The sequence below is a fragment of the Ylistrum balloti genome, unplaced genomic scaffold, assembly GCF_031769215.1.
Source record: "Ylistrum balloti isolate Yb309-2 unplaced genomic scaffold, AGI_CSIRO_Ybal_v1 Utg370018, whole genome shotgun sequence".
NCBI lineage: Eukaryota > Metazoa > Mollusca > Bivalvia > Pectinida > Pectinidae > Ylistrum > Ylistrum balloti.
In genome coordinates, this window is record NW_026782087.1 from 63,400 (window position 1) to 82,053 (window position 18,654).

The following is an 18,654-nucleotide window of genomic DNA, read 5'->3' on the forward strand; positions in this document are numbered from 1 at the left end:
TATCCAGATCTAATGACAGTGTTTGTTTTATCCAGATCTAATGACAGTGTTTGTTTTATCCAGATCTAATGACAGTGTTTGTTTTATCCAGATCTAATGACAGTGTTTGTTTTATCCAGATCTAATGACAGTGTTTGTTTTATACAGATCTAATGACAGTGTTTGTTTTATCCAGATCTAATGACAGTGTTTGTTTTATCCAGATCTAATGACAGTGTTTGTTTTATCCAGATCTAATGACAGTGTTTGTTTTATCCAGAATGACAGTGTTTGTTTTATCCAGATCTAATGACAGTGTTTGTTTTATCCAGATCTAATGACAGTGTTTGTTTTATCCAGATCTAATGACAGTGTTTGTTTTATACAGATCTAATGACAGTGTTTGTTTTATCCAGATCTAATGACAGTGTTTGTTTTATCCAGATCTAATGACAGTGTTTGTTTTATCCAGATCTAATGACAGTGTTTGTTTTATCCAGATCTAATGACAGTGTTTGTTTTATCCAGATCTAATGACAGTGTTTGTTTTATCCAGATCTAATGACAGTGTTTGTTTTATCCAGATCTAATGACAGTGTTTGTTTTATCCAGATCTAATGACAGTGTTTGTTTTATCCAGATCTAATGACAGTGTTTGTTTTATCCAGATCTAATGACAGTGTTTGTTTTATCCAGATCTAATGACAGTGTTTGTTTTATCCAGATCTAATGACAGTGTTTGTTTTATCCAGATCTAATGACAGTGTTTGTTTTATCCAGATCTAATGACAGTGTTTGTTTTATCCAGATCTAATGACAGTGTTTGTTTTATCCAGATCTAATGACAGTGTTTGTTTTATAGATCTAATGACAGTGTTTGTTTTATCCAGATCTAATGACAGTGTTTGTTTTATCCAGATCTAATGACAGTGTTTGTTTTATCCAGATCTAATGACAGTGTTTGTTTTATCCAGATCTAATGACAGTGTTTGTTTTATCCAGATCTAATGACAGTGTTTGTTTTATCCAGATCTAATGACAGTGTTTGTTTTATCCAGATCTAATGACAGTGTTTGTTTTATCCAGATCTAATGACAGTGTTTGTTTTATCCAGATCTAATGACAGTGTTTGTTTTATCCAGATCTAATGACAGTGTTTGTTTTATCCAGATCTAATGACAGTGTTTGTTTTATCCAGATCTAATGACAGTGTTTGTTTTATCCAGATCTAATGACATTTGTTTTATCCAGATCTAATGACAGTGTTTGTTTTATCCAGATCTAATGACAGTGTTTGTTTTATCCAGATCTAATGACAGTGTTTGTTTTATCCAGATCTAATGACAGTGTTTGTTTTATCCAGATCTAATGACAGTGTTTGTTTTATCCAGATCTAATGACAGTGTTTGTTTTATCCAGATCTAATGACAGTGTTTGTTTTATCCAGATCTAATGACAGTGTTTGTTTTATCCAGATCTAATGACAGTGTTTGTTTTATCCAGATCTAATGACAGTGTTTGTTTTATCCAGATCTAATGACAGTGTTTGTTTTATCCAGATCTAATGACAGTGTTTGTTTTATCCAGATCTAATGACAGTGTTTGTTTTATCCAGATCTAATGACAGTGTTTGTTTTATCCAGATCTAATGACAGTGTTTGTTTTATCCAGATCTAATGACAGTGTTTGTTTTATCCAGATCTAATGACAGTGTTTGTTATCTAAAGAGCGCGTATGATTTGAACACATCTCAAGACAATTGTTTTGTCCAGATCTAATGACAGTGTTTGTTTTATCCAGCACTAATGACAGTGTTTGTTTTATCCAGATCTAATGACAGTGTTTGTTTTATCCAGATCTAATGACAGTGTTTGTTTTATCTAATGACAGTGTTTGTTTTATCCAGATCTAATGACAGTGTTTGTTTTATCCAGATCTAATGACAGTGTTTGTTTTATCCAGATCTAATGACAGTGTTTGTTTTATCCAGATCTAATGACAGTGTTTGTTTTATCCAGATCTAATGACAGTGTTTGTTTTATCCAGATCTAATGACAGTGTTTGTTTTATCCAGATCTAATGACAGTGTTTGTTTTATCCAGATCTAATGACAGTGTTTGTTTTATCCAGATCTAATGAATGACAGTGTTTGTTTTATCCAGATCTAATGACAGTGTTTGTTTTATCCAGATCTAATGACAGTGTTTGTTTTATCCAGATCTAATGACAGTGTTTGTTTTATCCAGATCTAATGACAGTGTTTGTTTTATCCAGATCTAATGACAGTGTTTGTTTTATCCAGATCTAATGACAGTGTTTGTTTTATCCAGATCTAAGGACAGTGTTTGTTTTATCCAGATCTAATGACAGTGTTTGTTTTATCCAGATCTAATGACAGTGTTTGTTTTATCCAGATCTAATGACAGTGTTTGTTTTATCCAGATCTAATGACAGTGTTTGTTTTATCCAGATCTAATGACAGTGTTTGTTTTATCCAGATCTAATGACAGTGTTTGTTTTATCCAGATCTAATGACAGTGTTTGTTTTATCCAGATCTAATGACAGTGTTTGTTTTATCCAGATCTAATGACAGTGTTTGTTTTATCCAGATCTAATGACAGTGTTTGTTTTATCCAGATCTAATGACAGTGTTTGTTTTATCCAGATCTAATGACAGTGTTTGTGATCTAATGACAGCGTTTGTTTTATCCAGATCTAATGACAGTGTTTGTTTTATCCAGATCTAATGACAGTGTTTGTTTTATCCAGATCTAATGACAGTGTTTGTTTTATCCAGATCTAATGACAGTGTTTGTTTTATCCAGATCTAATGACAGTGTTTGTTTTATCCAGATCTAATGACAGTGTTTGTTTTATCCAGATCTAATGACAGTGTTTGTTTTATCCAGATCTAATGACAGTGTTTGTTTTATCCAGATCTAATGACAGTGTTTGTTTTTATCCAGATCTAATGACAGTGTTTGTTTTATCCAGATCTAATGACAGTGTTTGTTTTATCCAGATCTAATGACAGTGTTTGTTTTATCCAGATCTAATGACAGTGTTTGTTTTATCCAGATCTAATGACAGTGTTTGTTTTATCCAGATCTAATGACAGTGTTGTGATCTAATGACAGTGTTTGTTTTATCCAGATCTAATGACAGTGTTTGTGATCTAATGACAGTGTTTGTTTTATCCAGATCTAATGACAGTGTTTGTTTTATCCAGATCTAATGACAGTGTTTGTTTTATCCAGATCTAATGACAGTGTTTGTTTTATCCAGATCTAATGACAGTGTTTGTTTTATCCAGATCTAATGACAGTGTTTGTTTTATCCAGATCTAATGACAGTGTTTGTTTTATCCAGATCTAATGACAGTGTTTGTTTTATCCAGATCTAATGACAGTGTTTGTTTTATCCAGATCTAATGACAGTGTTTGTTTTATCCAGATCTAATGACAGTGTTTGTTTTATCCAGATCTAATGACAGTGTTTGTTTTATCCAGATCTAATGACAGTGTTTGTGATCTAATGACAGTGTTTGTTTTATCCAGATCTAATGACAGTGTTTGTTTTATCCAGATCTAATGACAGTGTTTGTTTTATCCAGATCTAATGACAGTGTTTGTTTTATCCAGATCTAATGACAGTGTTTGTTTTATCCAGATCTAATGACAGTGTTTGTTTTATCCAGATCTAATGACAGTGTTTGTTTTATCCAGATCTAATGACAGTGTTTGTTTTGAGATCTAATGACAGTGTTTGTTTTATCCAGATCTAATGACAGTGTTTGTTTTATCCAGATCTAATGACAGTGTTTGTTTTATCCAGATCGCTAATGACAGTGTTTGTGATCTAATGACAGCGTTTGTTTTATCCAGATCTAATGACAGTGTTTGTTTTATCCAGATCTAATGACAGTGTTTGTTTTATCCAGATCTAATGACAGTGTTTGTTTTATCCAGATCTAATGACAGTGTTTGTTTTATCCAGATCTAATGACAGTGTTTGTTTTATCCAGATCTAATGACAGTGTTTGTTTTATCCAGATCTAATGACAGTGTTTGTTTTATCCAGATCTAATGACAGCATTTGTTTTATCCAGATCTAATGACAGTGTTTGTGATCTAATGACAGTGTTTGTTTTATCCAGATCTAATGACAGTGTTTGTTTTATCCAGATCTAATGATCTAATGAAGATCTATGTTAACTTGAAAAATTGATGATGTTGGATAAAAAAAAGAACCTCCTGTGTGTCGGACTCACTCCTACCAGCTTTATTTTATATGTTTAGTATGTAAACAGGAAATATCAACAAGACAAAACTTTTGTTTTGCTTACATCATACTGTTGTTATTAAGGACGAAAAAAGGAAATCACCTGGAGACAGCCGACAGACTTGCAAATGTTAGTGATACAAATATTTTGGCTTGTTGATGCTTCATTTTTACATATTTCGACAATAAACAATATTGGTTAGAAGTTGAATTTATTAAGTATTTCAGTAACACCTGTCTAAGTAAATACATGTTACCTGGTAGACCGTCACCTACTTACAGTTGTAACAGTAACTCTAAAAGTCCACAACCTGTGAAGGTGGGCATTGCTGGGGGCGATGGCTACATCAATTCCGTACTACGACCATATGTAGAACAGTTCTCCGCCAAACCTCATGACTGGCAGAACTACGTACGCTTTCTAGTCATACCATTTGGTAAGTAACATTTGATTGGTTAAGGCAGGATGCAGGTTGCAGCGACTGACCAATCAGGATGCAGACATAGCTGCTCTGTTGCTGTTTTGTACATAACATGCATGTATATATATAGGTTTGTTAATTGATGGTGTATTAGTATATCTAAGTTAGGGAAAGAAAATGTCTATACACAATTATTAAGAAATCTGGTCAAGGTTGGCATTGTCACGGACCTACATTCATCCTGTCACTATAGACTCCTGTCACTATAGGCTCATGTCGCTATAGGCTCATGTCACTATGGACTCCTGTCACTAAGACTCCTACATTCATCCTGTCACTATAGGCTCCTGTCACTATAGGCTCATGTCACTATAGACTCCTGTCACTAAGACTCCTGTCACTATAGGCTCATGTCACTATAGGCTCCTGTCACTATAGACTCCTGTCACTATAGACTCCTGTCACTAAGACTCCTACATTCATCCTGTCACTATAGACTCCTGTCACTATAGGCTCATGTCACTATAGACTCCTGTCACTATAGACTCCTGTCACTAAGACTCCTACATTCATCCTGTCACTATGGACTCCTGTCACTATAGGCTCATGTCACTATAGACTCCTGTCACTATAGACTCCTGTCACTAAGACTCCTACATTCATCCTGTCACTATGGACTCCTGTCACTATAGGCTCATGTCACTATGGACTCCTGTCACTATAGACTCCTGTCACTAAGACTCCTACATTCATCCTGTCACTATAGACTACAGACTCCTGTCACTATCGACTCATGTCAATATAGACTCCTATCACTATAGTCATCTGTCACTATCGACTACAGACTCCTGTCACTATAGACATCTGTCACTATAGACTCCTGTCACTATAGACATCTGTCACTATAGACTCCTGTCACTGTAGGCTCCTCTCACTGTAGACTCCTGTCACTATAGACTTCCCTTGGCCTGCCCTGATGGTTGATGTATTTAAAAGTATTAATGACTGATAACCACCCAATGATTTCCATGACAACAACATCAACATTGTCTTTCAATACCAAACTGTCAAATACCATAGGAACATCCACGAGGTCATTGTCATTAGCTAGATGGAAGTTAGAGTAAAGGGTTTGCAACTTTTTTATGAATGAGTTGAAATCTGAAAAAATCTCCTGAATAATCAGATGCCAACAGGTTTAGGATTTTTGGCAGGAAACATTTTGAGCAGTGTCTCCTTTTTTCAAATTTTTTCAAAATGATCGAAAAGTTTAAACTACTTTCAAGGTCCAAGGGATCAAAGGTGTTGCCTTCAAACAATTTCATCTGAATAACTCACGAGTTGTGAAATTTAGCTATCAAAGTCAAAGGGGTCAAATATGTTACCTTTAAAGAATTTTATTTGAATATTTGAATAATATATATATATTTGAAAGGCCATAGGTCATGATATTTTCTCATATAATGATGGCATGAAGGGATCAGATAAAATTGCCCAGACCAATTGTTGATCAGGTTTCTTTCCCTGGAGAATATTTATAACATGTGTGACAATAAGTTGATGACAAATATCCATAATGAATTGTAAATATCAGTATATATATATGTGTGTATAAGGGCTATCGCTGACATTCCTTTAGATTCACAGAACTGAATTATAACTGGTGAGCAATATAAGTATATTGACGTTTCCTTTTTTGCTTGACTCAAGTAAAAGCAATGTGTTGACAGGTCTGTCAGTCTTTTGTGTTCAGCAACTTGTCCTGTCAAAGAGACATTCTGTCTTGATCAAGGGAGATTTAAATGGGATGATATTTGTCCTATTACAGGTGCAAGTTGTATAGGTAAACATCTTGGAGCCCTGGATAACACCTACAGTTCCCTGTTCCTCGACTCCCTGTGGAAGGATACATTTGAGAAGCCAGAGATCTCTAAGCTAGGTAATGTAAAAAAAAGATAGTCCTTCAGAATCAGGTATTGAAAGAAACCGGACAAAGTAAGGTTTGTAACTGCTATAGGACAGGGATGGTCCTAAATAATCTGGTTGTGAAAGGATTATAGGACAAAGTTCGGTTTGTAACTCCTACAAGACAGGGTTGTAGAGAGAAGTAGCATTCCAATCATATTTTCTTCCTCTTTATATCAACATTTTTAACACACCATCATCAGATGGTACATTCAAATTGCCCTATGTTGGTAGCCTGTGGTTCGTCCGTCGTCCATCTGTCCATAAAAAAGTTTGTTTTCACTATTTCTTGAGAAGTACTGGATGAATCTTCCTCATATTTGTTATGTAGGTTTCCTTTGGTCCCTTGTTGTTCCCATTTGATTTTGAGTCTGATCAGAAACAAAAAGGGGTCATCAGGCAGCCATTTTGGATTTTTTTAAACAATGAAGTCCATTATCTATTCTTCTTGAGAATTAGTACCCAATGGATCTCTTTCAAATTTCATATTTCTCCTTGGTTCCTATTAATGCCCATTTGATTTTAGAAATGATTAAAGTAAACAAAATGGCTGACAGATGGTCATCTTGGATTTAGCCTAATACAGTTTATCACCACTTTTTGAGAAGAACTGGATGAATTTTTCTCACATTTCATATGTATGTTTCCTTTGGTCCCTACTCATGCCTGTTTGGCTTTAAGATTTATTGATACCTGTACCTTAAGTATAAACTAATGAGGATTGGTAGTTGACCCACACATAAAGTATAAACTATTGAGGATTGGAAGTTAACCCATACATAACGTATAAACTATTGAGGATTGGAAGTTAACCTTTACATAACGTATAAACTATTGAGGATTGGAAGTTGACCCATACATAAAGTATAAACTAATGAGGATTGGAAGTTAACCCATACATAAAGTATAAACTATTGAAGATTGGAAGTTAACCAGAAGTAAGTCATTATGAACACAAATGCAGTTCATATTTACTGCATGCAGGATTTGAGGATTTGTGAGGGTGATGAAAAGGACATGGGAAACAGCTATATTCTGCAGGTGTCACTCCTGAGCTTTGTGTCACTTGGCAAGTATGTGCCAGATCCAGCTCTGGTGAAAAGATAATCAGGAAGAAAATCATAGTTCATGTGTTGTATCTAAATGAACTTTAAATCTGTGTTATGTTTAAAAATTTGTATTTAAGAAACCTTTTCATTTGTTGCAGATTCTCAGGAAATTCTGAATCGGGTGTCAAAGTACCTGAGTAATGCCAACGGACTGTTACAAATCCCAATCTCTGAAGCAATGGTCATGTGTCGTGGTAGGAGGTAGGTATTGATGCATGATGTACTGGATGGGCTGCTATCAAAATTTACGGAGTTGTCATTTTGCAAAATCATCAGACTGATGAATTTGCTGTCGTAGTAATTTCTATATAAACAACATTCAGTAAGTTTGCAGTCGTATTTTAGCATATTACTTTTACATGTCACAGACTAGATCAAGATTACAACTATAATGTGCACACTCATAGTATATCTCTATACACATGGACACAGGCCATGACGGCTCAGTTGTTAGAGTACACGTATCCTGTTAATACAAGGTCAGATGGAGATCAAAGGCATGTGTTCCAAACCCTACTTGGGGGTAGTTTAAGGAACAGAATGTCCCATGCTATCATGGTTTTAACAATTTTGGCTAGACACTTTACTCAAATTGCTTTCAACAGCATGATGTGACCTCCCATATGATGTTCAGTAAGGTATATAGCTACTACAATATGACCTTGACTGTTCATAGGAAAGTAGACCCCACAAACAAACATATTGACAAGTTTCTAGCAATAACATCTTTACAGGTTGATTCCTATTTGTTATCTCAAAACCAAATGGATCTTTTTTAGATCTTTAGGGGTGAAGAGTTACGAATGTTCAGATATATTCTAACTGTTGATTATTATACCCTCACAACAAAAGTCATTGCATATGTATGGTTATGTCTTGAAAGATTTCACGATTCTGCTGACTGCCTTTAACATCTGTTCACATTTCAACCTTCAGCAAACAAAAACTGTGACACTATTACTGTAAAGAACCATCAGTATAAATAATGATGGACAGAATTTGGCTCAATGTTTCAACGTTCTCATTTACAATATAAGGTAATTAGTTACTTGTTTAATGTACATTTCTCCTGGACAGTCCAGCTCAGGAGACAGGGGAAATTTCATTCAACTTTGGTGCATGATGCATGTATTAGTCTTAGTTGCAAGGTCTTGTTACAGACACATCAATGCAATGGTAAGACATCAGCATAGTTGACATATTTTGTTATAGATTTATCATATACTCTTTATAAGGTCCTAACTTATAGATTATTTTTACCCGGTAATTTGTGTTTTCTGCTGTCATTGTACATTTACTTCGGAGTGTGATCATTAAAACAGGGAATGGGTGGTGGTAAGTCTGTATCCTTGTTAGAATGCCTCTTTCAATTATCATACAATTCTGTTCTGTTTACAGCTCTGATGATGAGTCTTCTCAGATGTTTCTACCTTTCCTGAGTGTAAGTTTTAAGTTCCTGGCCATCATCTGATGTAAAAAGTGCCAGACTTATTAATATCCTTAAACAAGACATCATTTGTGTCAAGCATTTATTAAATAATTGTTTTTAATTACAAGTGCATGTACACTGTGGTTGAAGTTAAGGGGTCAGAGGTCACTCAGTTTTGTTGATAGTTGCATTGCGGTATTGAAATATCATGTTTTACAAATATTTTATTTTAGTAATTTTGGTAATGGTGAGGAAATTTCTTTGTCCCTAATTACTTTTATCTGGCTTTACAGGAAGTGAAAATTGGAAATCCGGAAATGTTAAATGCATCAGGTAGGTATTGGACCAGCGTGTTTATAGATCGTTACTTGAGCAGGATTAACACTGTTAATGTCTCTACATTATTTTGTATCATTTATGCAATTACATCATCTCGTTTAATTTTCTTTAAATTCCTCGCAACTCAAGTGACCGTCAGGGTTGATGGTCTTCCCCCATTACTAATCAGATAACCTTCCCAGAAGCATGGTAACATAAATCCGGTGTCTTGTTGTAGTGGACCTGGATGACACAAGTTGTATGGTGAACTCTCCCTCTTTGTCCAGCTCACCTCCCTCTGCCATGATTCTACTAGATAAGCCAAAGGAGACACAGACCCCTCCCAGCTCTCCCAGTGTCAACCTCACCCTTTCCAACCAGAGGTAGGTACATCTGCCTTAGATATTAGCAATATAAGGTTTTGTTGGTAGAACCACCACAATGTCTTTTGTAGGTAACAATTGTTTTGCAATAATATATATAAAGTTTTATGATGAGCACACTTTAAGTACAGCCATGTCTATAAATGATTATGAGATTTATTTGCCTACTTTATATCACTTACGGTATTAAGAGGGATCTTGGAGCATTACAGTCATAAACATATTTACCCATGCCTCTACATGATCAATAGGATAATTTGTTGCTCCATAACAAATGTTTACAAAGAAGTCCTTGTATGAATACAAGCATAGTGTTTAGACTACTTTTGATTCAGGCTTTGGTGAGATCAATGTCGTCACGTTTTATTACATCGACTAAGACATGGTGTCCCCTTACAAAACATCTATATGTCAGTTTGTCACCTTAATAGACAGTTTACTGTACCATGTATTTCAGTGAATCTTGATGAAAAAATTGAATCCTATTCTTTGATGTCCTTCTTGGTTGAATAAACAACACAATGTTAATATTATCACTGAATAGGTAAACAATGAATGAGTTAATTAGGGTCCCACACCAAGATACATATGCCCTGTCATAATCAGCCGTCAGTTTGTCTGTCCGTCGATTTGTCTATCCAATTTGACTTTCCACACAATAACTTGTGAATTTGATATGTGGCATTATATCCAGGAGACCTCGTATGGATGACCAGTAAAATCCTTCAATATTTACAAGAGTTATGGGACTTTGAAGGATGATGACTTACCATTTATTACTCTCCACATGATAGTAGTCTGATGCTCTCCATATTTGGTATATGGGTTCACATCAATAAAACCTCATAGGTGTTTGATAACCAGTGTCATCCATTACAATTGGCATGAGTTATGGGACTTTGAATGCCAAAAAAATAACTTTCACCTTTTGGTTAGTCAGAAGAAGTGTTTTTTTTTTTTTTTTTTACAAATTTAACCCCTGTGACATTGAATAAAGATAGAGGTCATTTCTTTTTGTTTTACATCCCAGCAACCCTCCAGCCAAATATCATAACGTTCAGTATGTAGTATTGTTCATTAATCATTATAAAAAATCATTTTGCTTGTGTTTTCAGTCAGGGAAGCACCAGTAGCCCGTCTGGTCTGGGAGAGCTTATGGAGCTACAGGTTGATTACTGGACAGCCACCAACAAACCTGACAGCTCAGAAAAAACAGACAAAGCCAGTAAAAAGGACAGCAATAAGTCCTCCCTCAAAAGTACCTTCCGATCCCTCCAGGTCCAACGAGTCACACAGCCACCCATTTCACCTGGCGACAGCCAATCAGCATGCTTCTCGATGGTCGTGGTTACCAGGGAGAAAAAGCAAAAGAGTTAGTGTGTTTCTCAATCCATGTTACTTTACATATCTGCCAATACAAAATTGTCAATACATTTTAAGCCTTCAATAAGTTTAACTGAACAATAAAGACATGAATGGATGCATGTATTTTGAAAATAATTTAAGGCCAGGGTTAACAATTTTTTTTTTTAATTTATCAAAATGATTATAAAACTTATTACACCCACAAAGTACTGAACCAAATTATGTGTTATCATTCTGATCATTTTCATATTTTAAAGTATATTAGTTAAACAATAAGATTTTGATATATTTTTGCTGAGTATATCATGATACAGACTGTAGCATCAGATTGAGGTGATTATGTATGTTAGCACGTCTGATTCATTGTTTTATTTGTCATTTTAGTCATGAGGCTTGGTAAGAAGGCCAAGGAGATTGAGTCGAAAAGCCAGGTTGTGGAGGGAATCAATAGACTTATATGTACATCCAAAAGTCAGAATTATTCACTCAGAGGTGAATATTTCAGTTTCTTATACAAATCACACCAATAGCCTGATAGATTGAAATTTTCTGCAGAATAAACAGTGAAAGATGAACCAGTCAAGTATAATAAATATGAACCAGTCTGAGAAATACAAGATGAACCAGTCAAGTATAATAAATATGAACCAGTCTGAGAAATACAAGATGAACCAGTCAAGTATAATAAATATGAACCAGTCTGAGAAATACAAGATGAACCAGTCAAGTATAATAAATATGAACCAGTCTGAGAAATACAAGATGAACCAGTCAAAAGCAATATGAGCCATTAAAGTAATGTGAGATTAACCAGTGTTAGTATCTAGAATATGACCCACTCTTATATAATAGTTACTTGTCTAAGTTACATACTATTAACCAGTCATAGTAAAGTAATATGAACCAGTTGGAGCAGTATAAGATAAACCAATCACGATAATTGTATGTCTCTGTTCACAGTGATGGTGGACGGTACAGAGTGGAGAGGAATCAAGTTCTTCCAGTTATCGTCACAATGGCAAACACATATCAAATCGTTCCCTGTGGTTGTCTTCTGTAATGCTGAGATCCTTTGAACCTACGTCACCTTTTTTCCAAGGTTATCAGGATATATCCCAATGTTGTGTGGATGTCCAAATGTTTTTGTAATTCCAAGGTTGTTTTAACGACCAAGGTCAGTTTATTTTAATGGACAGGTGCAATACCTGGTGACCGTGCCTGTGCTTAAGTAAATACGAAAACAACATAGCGGGGCTTCCTTCACCATGGTTACCACAGTAACCAAGAGCTTTAACACAGACAAAACGGTCTCCAATATGACTTTGCTTTAACTCTGTCAGTGTAGGACAGTGAAATGGAGCGAGACCATCTACCAGTAGACAATGCTTTCTCCAGGATTTGTATGATAAACTTTTTAATGTTGTATGGGGTGGGCTGGGTACGGTCGGCCAGTAAGGGTCCAGATTGCCAAATGTTTATTGTGATAGTGCTTCTGTGTGTCCTGTAGATAAATGTTTATTTATGATGCCCAATGGTTGTATTGTAGAACCAGTCTCTGTAACAATGTGTTACCCTTTGTCCATACCAATGGTATCATATCAACTTTAAGGTCCCCGGTATAGTCTGGCTGTGATTTATATGATTTCTTTCTCATTTGATACCCTGTTTTTGTGATTCATTCTATTTATAATTCTTTGCATATATTACCTGTCTGACCTGGGTTGGTACATCAGATTTCTTTAGAGACTTCTACAGAGAAACAACACCGCTGTTGGTATATAAGGTATCTACAGAGAAACAACACCACTGTTGGTGTATAAGGTCTCTACAGAGAAACAACACCACTGTTGATATAAGGTCTCTACAGAGAAACAACACCACTGTTGGTATATAAGGTTTCTACAGAGAAACAACACCACTTGTTATATAAGGTTTCTACAGAGAAACAACACCACTGTTGGTATATAAGGTCTCTACAGAGAAACAACACCACTGTTGGTGTATAAGGTCTCTACAGAGAAACAACACCACTGTTGGTATATAAGGTCTCTACAGAGAAACAACACCACTGTTGGTATATAAGGTCTCTACAGAGAAACAACACCACTTGTTATATAAGGTCTCTACAGAGAAACAACACCACTGTTGGTGTATAAGGTCTCTACAGAGAAACAACACCACTATTGGTATATAAGGTCTCTACAGAGAAACAACACCACTGTTGGTGTATAAGGTCTCTACAGAGAAACAACACCACTGTTGGTATATAAGGTCTCTTTCTGTGTTTATCTGTTGTTTACCGTAGATCTGATGTTTTCTGATGACACCTTCAGTTCCTTTTGCACTTTCCTGTGCTAAGTTTCCTTTACAAAGATTTTATTTTTCTATTTAGCAGTTGTCCACTTTTTGTATTTTTCCCAATTTCTTTGACGTGTTGAAGTGCTATGTTAATAAAAGTATGATGATGGTAAAACGTCCCTTGAAATTGTGATGTTATACCACTTAAGTGCAGAAAAATAAAGCATTATACAGTCTACTGACTTAATCTGACTGATGGTTTGCCTACCTTAGAACTATGTACCAATCTTAATACTGAATTCCCTTCTGTATTGTGTTTCCAATATATCAAGAATATATCACAATAGTATGTATCATTAAGATACGAAGTTCAGGTCGACCATAAACAAAGGTGTAAATAGTGTGAAGACATGTTACAATTTTTATATGATATGAGGTACGAGTAATCCTTTGATATTTAAACTCTTTTAAGTTAGCTGACTTATTTATGTCGGTGTTCTCACAATCATTATTTTCCAATGTACATGTATTGCATTGGTCACAGTATTAATTTCCATTATGTTCTGTTTTGTAAACATGTACTTGTTGTAACACACACTCTCCATCAAATATCTTTCAAGTTTCAGGTACATGTGATTTGTTTGAACTTTTGAACTTCAGCAAAAACTTATTTGCTGTATATATATATATATATTATTCATGTTGTTTGTGTCTGTCCATCAGTTTGTAGATAATTAGTGCAATTCTTCTTTACTTATGTACACTTCTACTTTTTAATGGTGAAGGTTTCTCTCAGACTACATCACAGTGACTTTTATAACTACACAAAACAACATATGAAAATCATTTCTGAACAGTTTATTCAATTTTTCATTTCCATGCAGGTTCACCAAACATTAGCATCCTGTCACATCAGTTGGTTGTGTTTTATGTTGTTATCAAGGCCCGTTCAGCCAAAAGGAAAAGCAGTTTCTAGAATTTTCGGGTTTTTTTTATTCGTACAGATTCTCCAATGGTAATCTGCATGTATGGTGTTATCTAGGATTCAATGTCTAAGACACTCAGGTCTGATTGACCAACATCTTCTGTAGTATGATGTAGAGAATTTTCACTCTCTTTCACGTGGAAACTTGTCACAAACAAAAAGTGCTTGTGAATTTCTATTTTGGAGCAAGGTTTTTTGCCCATCTACTGACTGCTTTTTTTTTTTTTTTTTTAACTTTTTGATGCAATATTCTGGATAGGGAATACCTCCACTGGAATCACATGATACATGTTTTCTTAGTCTCTGGGGATTCACTTGATTCTGTTGCAATATATTGAGAGTTAGATTGTATTTCTATTGATGGATCAGAACACTACTGAACAATTGAAAGATGAGTTTAAAATTTGTAAAAGTCTCTGGACAAGTTGTCTGCAGTGCAACTAAATTTGTACTCTTATATCCAAATACTACATAACAGAAGGATGTTTTCCTTGTTGGTAATGATAGACAGAGTCCAAATTGGGGAAATATTAGTGTATATGCAAGTATTATGAGAGTGTTTTGAATTGTTAATGTTAGTAGACTTTTGGGAATTTGATAATACATTATTCTTTCCTGACCTGAAATTAAGCTTCAGGTCTTTTGTAGTTTTAGTAATAGTTTCATTTAACTATAGATGTGATTACTAAGGGTTAGTTATTTTAATGCTATGTGATGTGTTTGTTTTTCTATAGTTTAATTGCTCTAATGATTACTAGACATTCATCCTTGTATGACCACCTTTTTGTATCGATTACATTTACCATAGTCTGACTTGAACTTAACTTGAACATCACCAGTTACAGAAGAAAACAAATAAAGTATGACCAGGTTCTTTTTACTTTGTATATTAGACAAATTATTTTGTATCTGGTCCTTTATGTTTATCATGTACATTAAAAAAGAGACCACATTTATGAGAAGCAGATTCTGCCAACTTTTTCTTTAAAGGAAGGAACTTTCTTTTTCCAAAATTACAACATACTGGCCTAAATTTTGATGAGGTGGGGTTTACCATCAAATAATGTTCCATAACCATGAGAAACATAATATTGCAATACAGTTATAATCAAACTTAGATACGAGGGAGGGGGTGGGGATTTACTAAGTGATATTTAAATAGTGTTCAAATACTGGTGCAATGATTGTTTGTTAGTATTAACAGCTTCTAGATATTGATCAGGAGTGACCAGTACTGTGACATTGATCAGAGTGACCAGTACTGTGACATCGATCAGAGTGACCAGTACTGTGACATTGATCAGGAGTGACCAGTACTGTGACATTGATAAGAGTGACCAGTACTGTGACATTGATCAGAGTGACCAGTACCGTGACATTGATCAGAGTGACCAGTACCGTGACATTGATAAGAGTGACCAGTACTGTGACATTGATAAGAGTGACCAGTACCGTGACATTGATCAGAGTGACCAGTACTGTGACATTGATAAGAGTGACCAGTACTGTGACATTGATAAGAGTGACCAGTACTGTGACATTGATAAGAGTGACCAGTACCGTGACATTGATCAGAGTGACCAGTACTGTGACATTGATAAGAGTGACCAGTACCGTGACATTGATCAGAGTGACCAGTACCGTGACATTGATCAGAGTGACCAGTACTGTGACATTGATAAGAGTGACCAGTACCGTGACATTGATCAGAGTGACCAGTACCGTGACATTGATCAGAGTGACCAGTACCGTGACATTGATCAGAGTGACCAGTACTGTGACATCGATCAGAGTGACCAGTACGGTGACATCGATCAGAGTGACCAGTACTGTGACATTGATAAGAGTGACCAGTACCATGACATTGATAAGAGTGACCAGTACTGTGACATTGATAAGAGTGACCAGTACTGTGACATTGATAAGAGTGACCAGTACTGTGACATTGATAAGAGTGACCAGTACTGTGACATTGATAAGAGTGACCAGTACCGTGACATTGATCAGAGTGACCAGTACTGTGACATTGATCAGAGTGACCAGTACTGTGACATTGATCAGAGTGACCAGTACTGTGACATTGATAAGAGTGACCAGTACCGTGACATTGATAAGAGTGACCAGTACTGTGACATTGATCAGGAGTGACCAGTACTGTGATATCGATCAGAGTGACCAGTACTGTGACATTGATCAGTGACCAGTACTGTGATGTTGATAAGAGTGACCAGTACCGTGACATTGATCAGAGTGACCAGTACCGTGACATTGATCAGAGTGACCAGTACTGTGACATTGATCAGAGTGACCAGTACTGTGACATTGATCAGAGTGACCAGTACTGTGACATTGATCAGAGTGACCAGTACTGTGACATTGATAAGAGTGACCAGTACTGTGACATTGATCAGAGTGACCAGTACTGTGACATTGATCAGAGTGACCAGTACTGTGACATTGATCAGAGTGACCAGTACTGTGACATCGATCAGAGTGACCAGTACTGTGACATTGATAAGAGTGACCAGTACCATGACATTGATAAGAGTGACCAGTACTGTGACATTGATAAGAGTGACCAGTACCATGACATTGATAAGAGTGACCAGTACTGTGACATTGATCAGAGTGACCAGTACTGTGACATTGATAAGAGTGACCAGTACTGTGACATTGATCAGAGTGACCAGTACCGTGACATTGATCAGAGTGACCAGTACTGTGACATTGATCAGAGTGACCAGTACTGTGACATTGATCAGAGTGACCAGTACTGTGACATTGATCAGAGTGACCAGTACTGTGACATTGATCAGAGTGACCAGTACTGTGACATTGATCAGAGTGACCAGTACTGTGACATTGATCAGAGTGACCAGTACTGTGACATTGATAAGAGTGACCAGTACCGTGACATTGATAAGAGTGACCAGTACTGTGACATTGATCAGGAGTGACCAGTACTGTGATATCGATCAGAGTGACCAGTACTGTGACATTGATCAGTGACCAGTACTGTGATGTTGATAAGAGAGACCAGTACCGTGACATTGATCAGAGTGACCAGTACTGTGACATCAATCAGAGTGACCAGTACTGTGACATTGATAAGAGTGACCAGTACCATGACATTGATAAGAGTGACCAGTACTGTGACATTGATCAGGAGTGACCAGTACTGTGATATCGATCAGAGTGACCAGTACTGTGACATTGATCAGTGACCAGTACTGTGATGTTGATAAGAGTGACCAGTACTGTGACATTGATCAGAGTGACCAGTACTGTGACATTGATAAGAGTGACCAGTACTGTGATGTTGATCAGGGTGACCAGTACCGTGACATTGATAAGAGTGACCAGTAATGTGATGTTGATCAGAGTGACCAGCATGGTGATGTTGATCAGAGTGACCAGCATGGTGATGTTGATCAGGGTGACCAGCATGGTGATGTTGATCAGAGTGACCAGTACCGTGACATTGATAAGAGTGACCAGTAATGTGACGTTGATCAGAGTGACCAGCATGGTGATGTTGATCAGAGTGACCAGTACCGTGACATTGATCAGAGTGACCAGTACTGTGACATTGATAAGAGTGACCAGTACTGTGATGTTGATAAGAGTGACCAGTACTGTGATGTTGATAAGAGTGACCAGCATGGTGATGTTGATCAGAGTGACCAGCATGGTGATGTTGATCAGGGTGACCAGCATGGTGATGTTGATCAGAGTGACCAGTACCGTGACATTGATAAGAGTGACCAGTAATGTGATGTTGATCAGAGTGACCAGCATGGTGATGTTGATCAGAGTGACCAGCATGGTGATGTTGATCAGAGTGACCAGTACCGTGACATTGATCAGAGTGACCAGTACTGTGACATTGATAAGAGTGACCAGTACTGTGATGTTGATAAGAGTGACCAGTACTGTGATGTTGATAAGAGTGACCAGCATGGTGATGTTGATCAGAGTGACCAGCATGGTGATGTTGATCAGAGTGACCAGTACCGTGACATTGATCAGAGTGACCAGTATTGTGACGATGAACATAGTGACTAGTATTGTGACGGTGACCAGTATGGTGACGATGAACAGAGTGACTAGCACTGTGAT

At 36.4% G+C, this 18,654-nt stretch overlaps 2 protein-coding genes across 2 annotated transcripts in view; both read left to right on the top strand.

The window, feature by feature from the left end:
* LOC132548602 (phosphofurin acidic cluster sorting protein 2-like) overlaps window positions 1–12,328 on the top strand; it is a 64,961-nt gene extending 52,633 nt beyond the window's left edge. Inside the window, exons 15-23 of the mRNA XM_060212469.1 lie at window positions 4,544–4,698; window positions 6,512–6,622; window positions 7,856–7,958; window positions 9,156–9,198; window positions 9,480–9,519; window positions 9,743–9,887; window positions 11,003–11,259; window positions 11,637–11,744; window positions 12,213–12,328. Coding sequence (XP_060068452.1) covers window positions 4,544–4,698; window positions 6,512–6,622; window positions 7,856–7,958; window positions 9,156–9,198; window positions 9,480–9,519; window positions 9,743–9,887; window positions 11,003–11,259; window positions 11,637–11,744; window positions 12,213–12,328 — 1,078 coding nt within the window. The remainder of the gene's footprint in view (window positions 1–4,543; window positions 4,699–6,511; window positions 6,623–7,855; window positions 7,959–9,155; window positions 9,199–9,479; window positions 9,520–9,742; window positions 9,888–11,002; window positions 11,260–11,636; window positions 11,745–12,212) is intronic.
* A 2,598-nt stretch (window positions 12,329–14,926) lies between these two features.
* LOC132548608 (protein starmaker-like) lies at window positions 14,927–18,306 on the top strand. The gene is made up of 3 exons (XM_060212476.1): window positions 14,927–14,983; window positions 16,057–16,415; window positions 18,162–18,306. The coding sequence occupies exons 1-3, from the start codon at window positions 14,927–14,929 to the stop codon at window positions 18,304–18,306; spliced, it is 561 nt and encodes a 186-aa protein (XP_060068459.1).
* The last annotated feature ends 348 nt before the right edge of the window (window positions 18,307–18,654 follow it).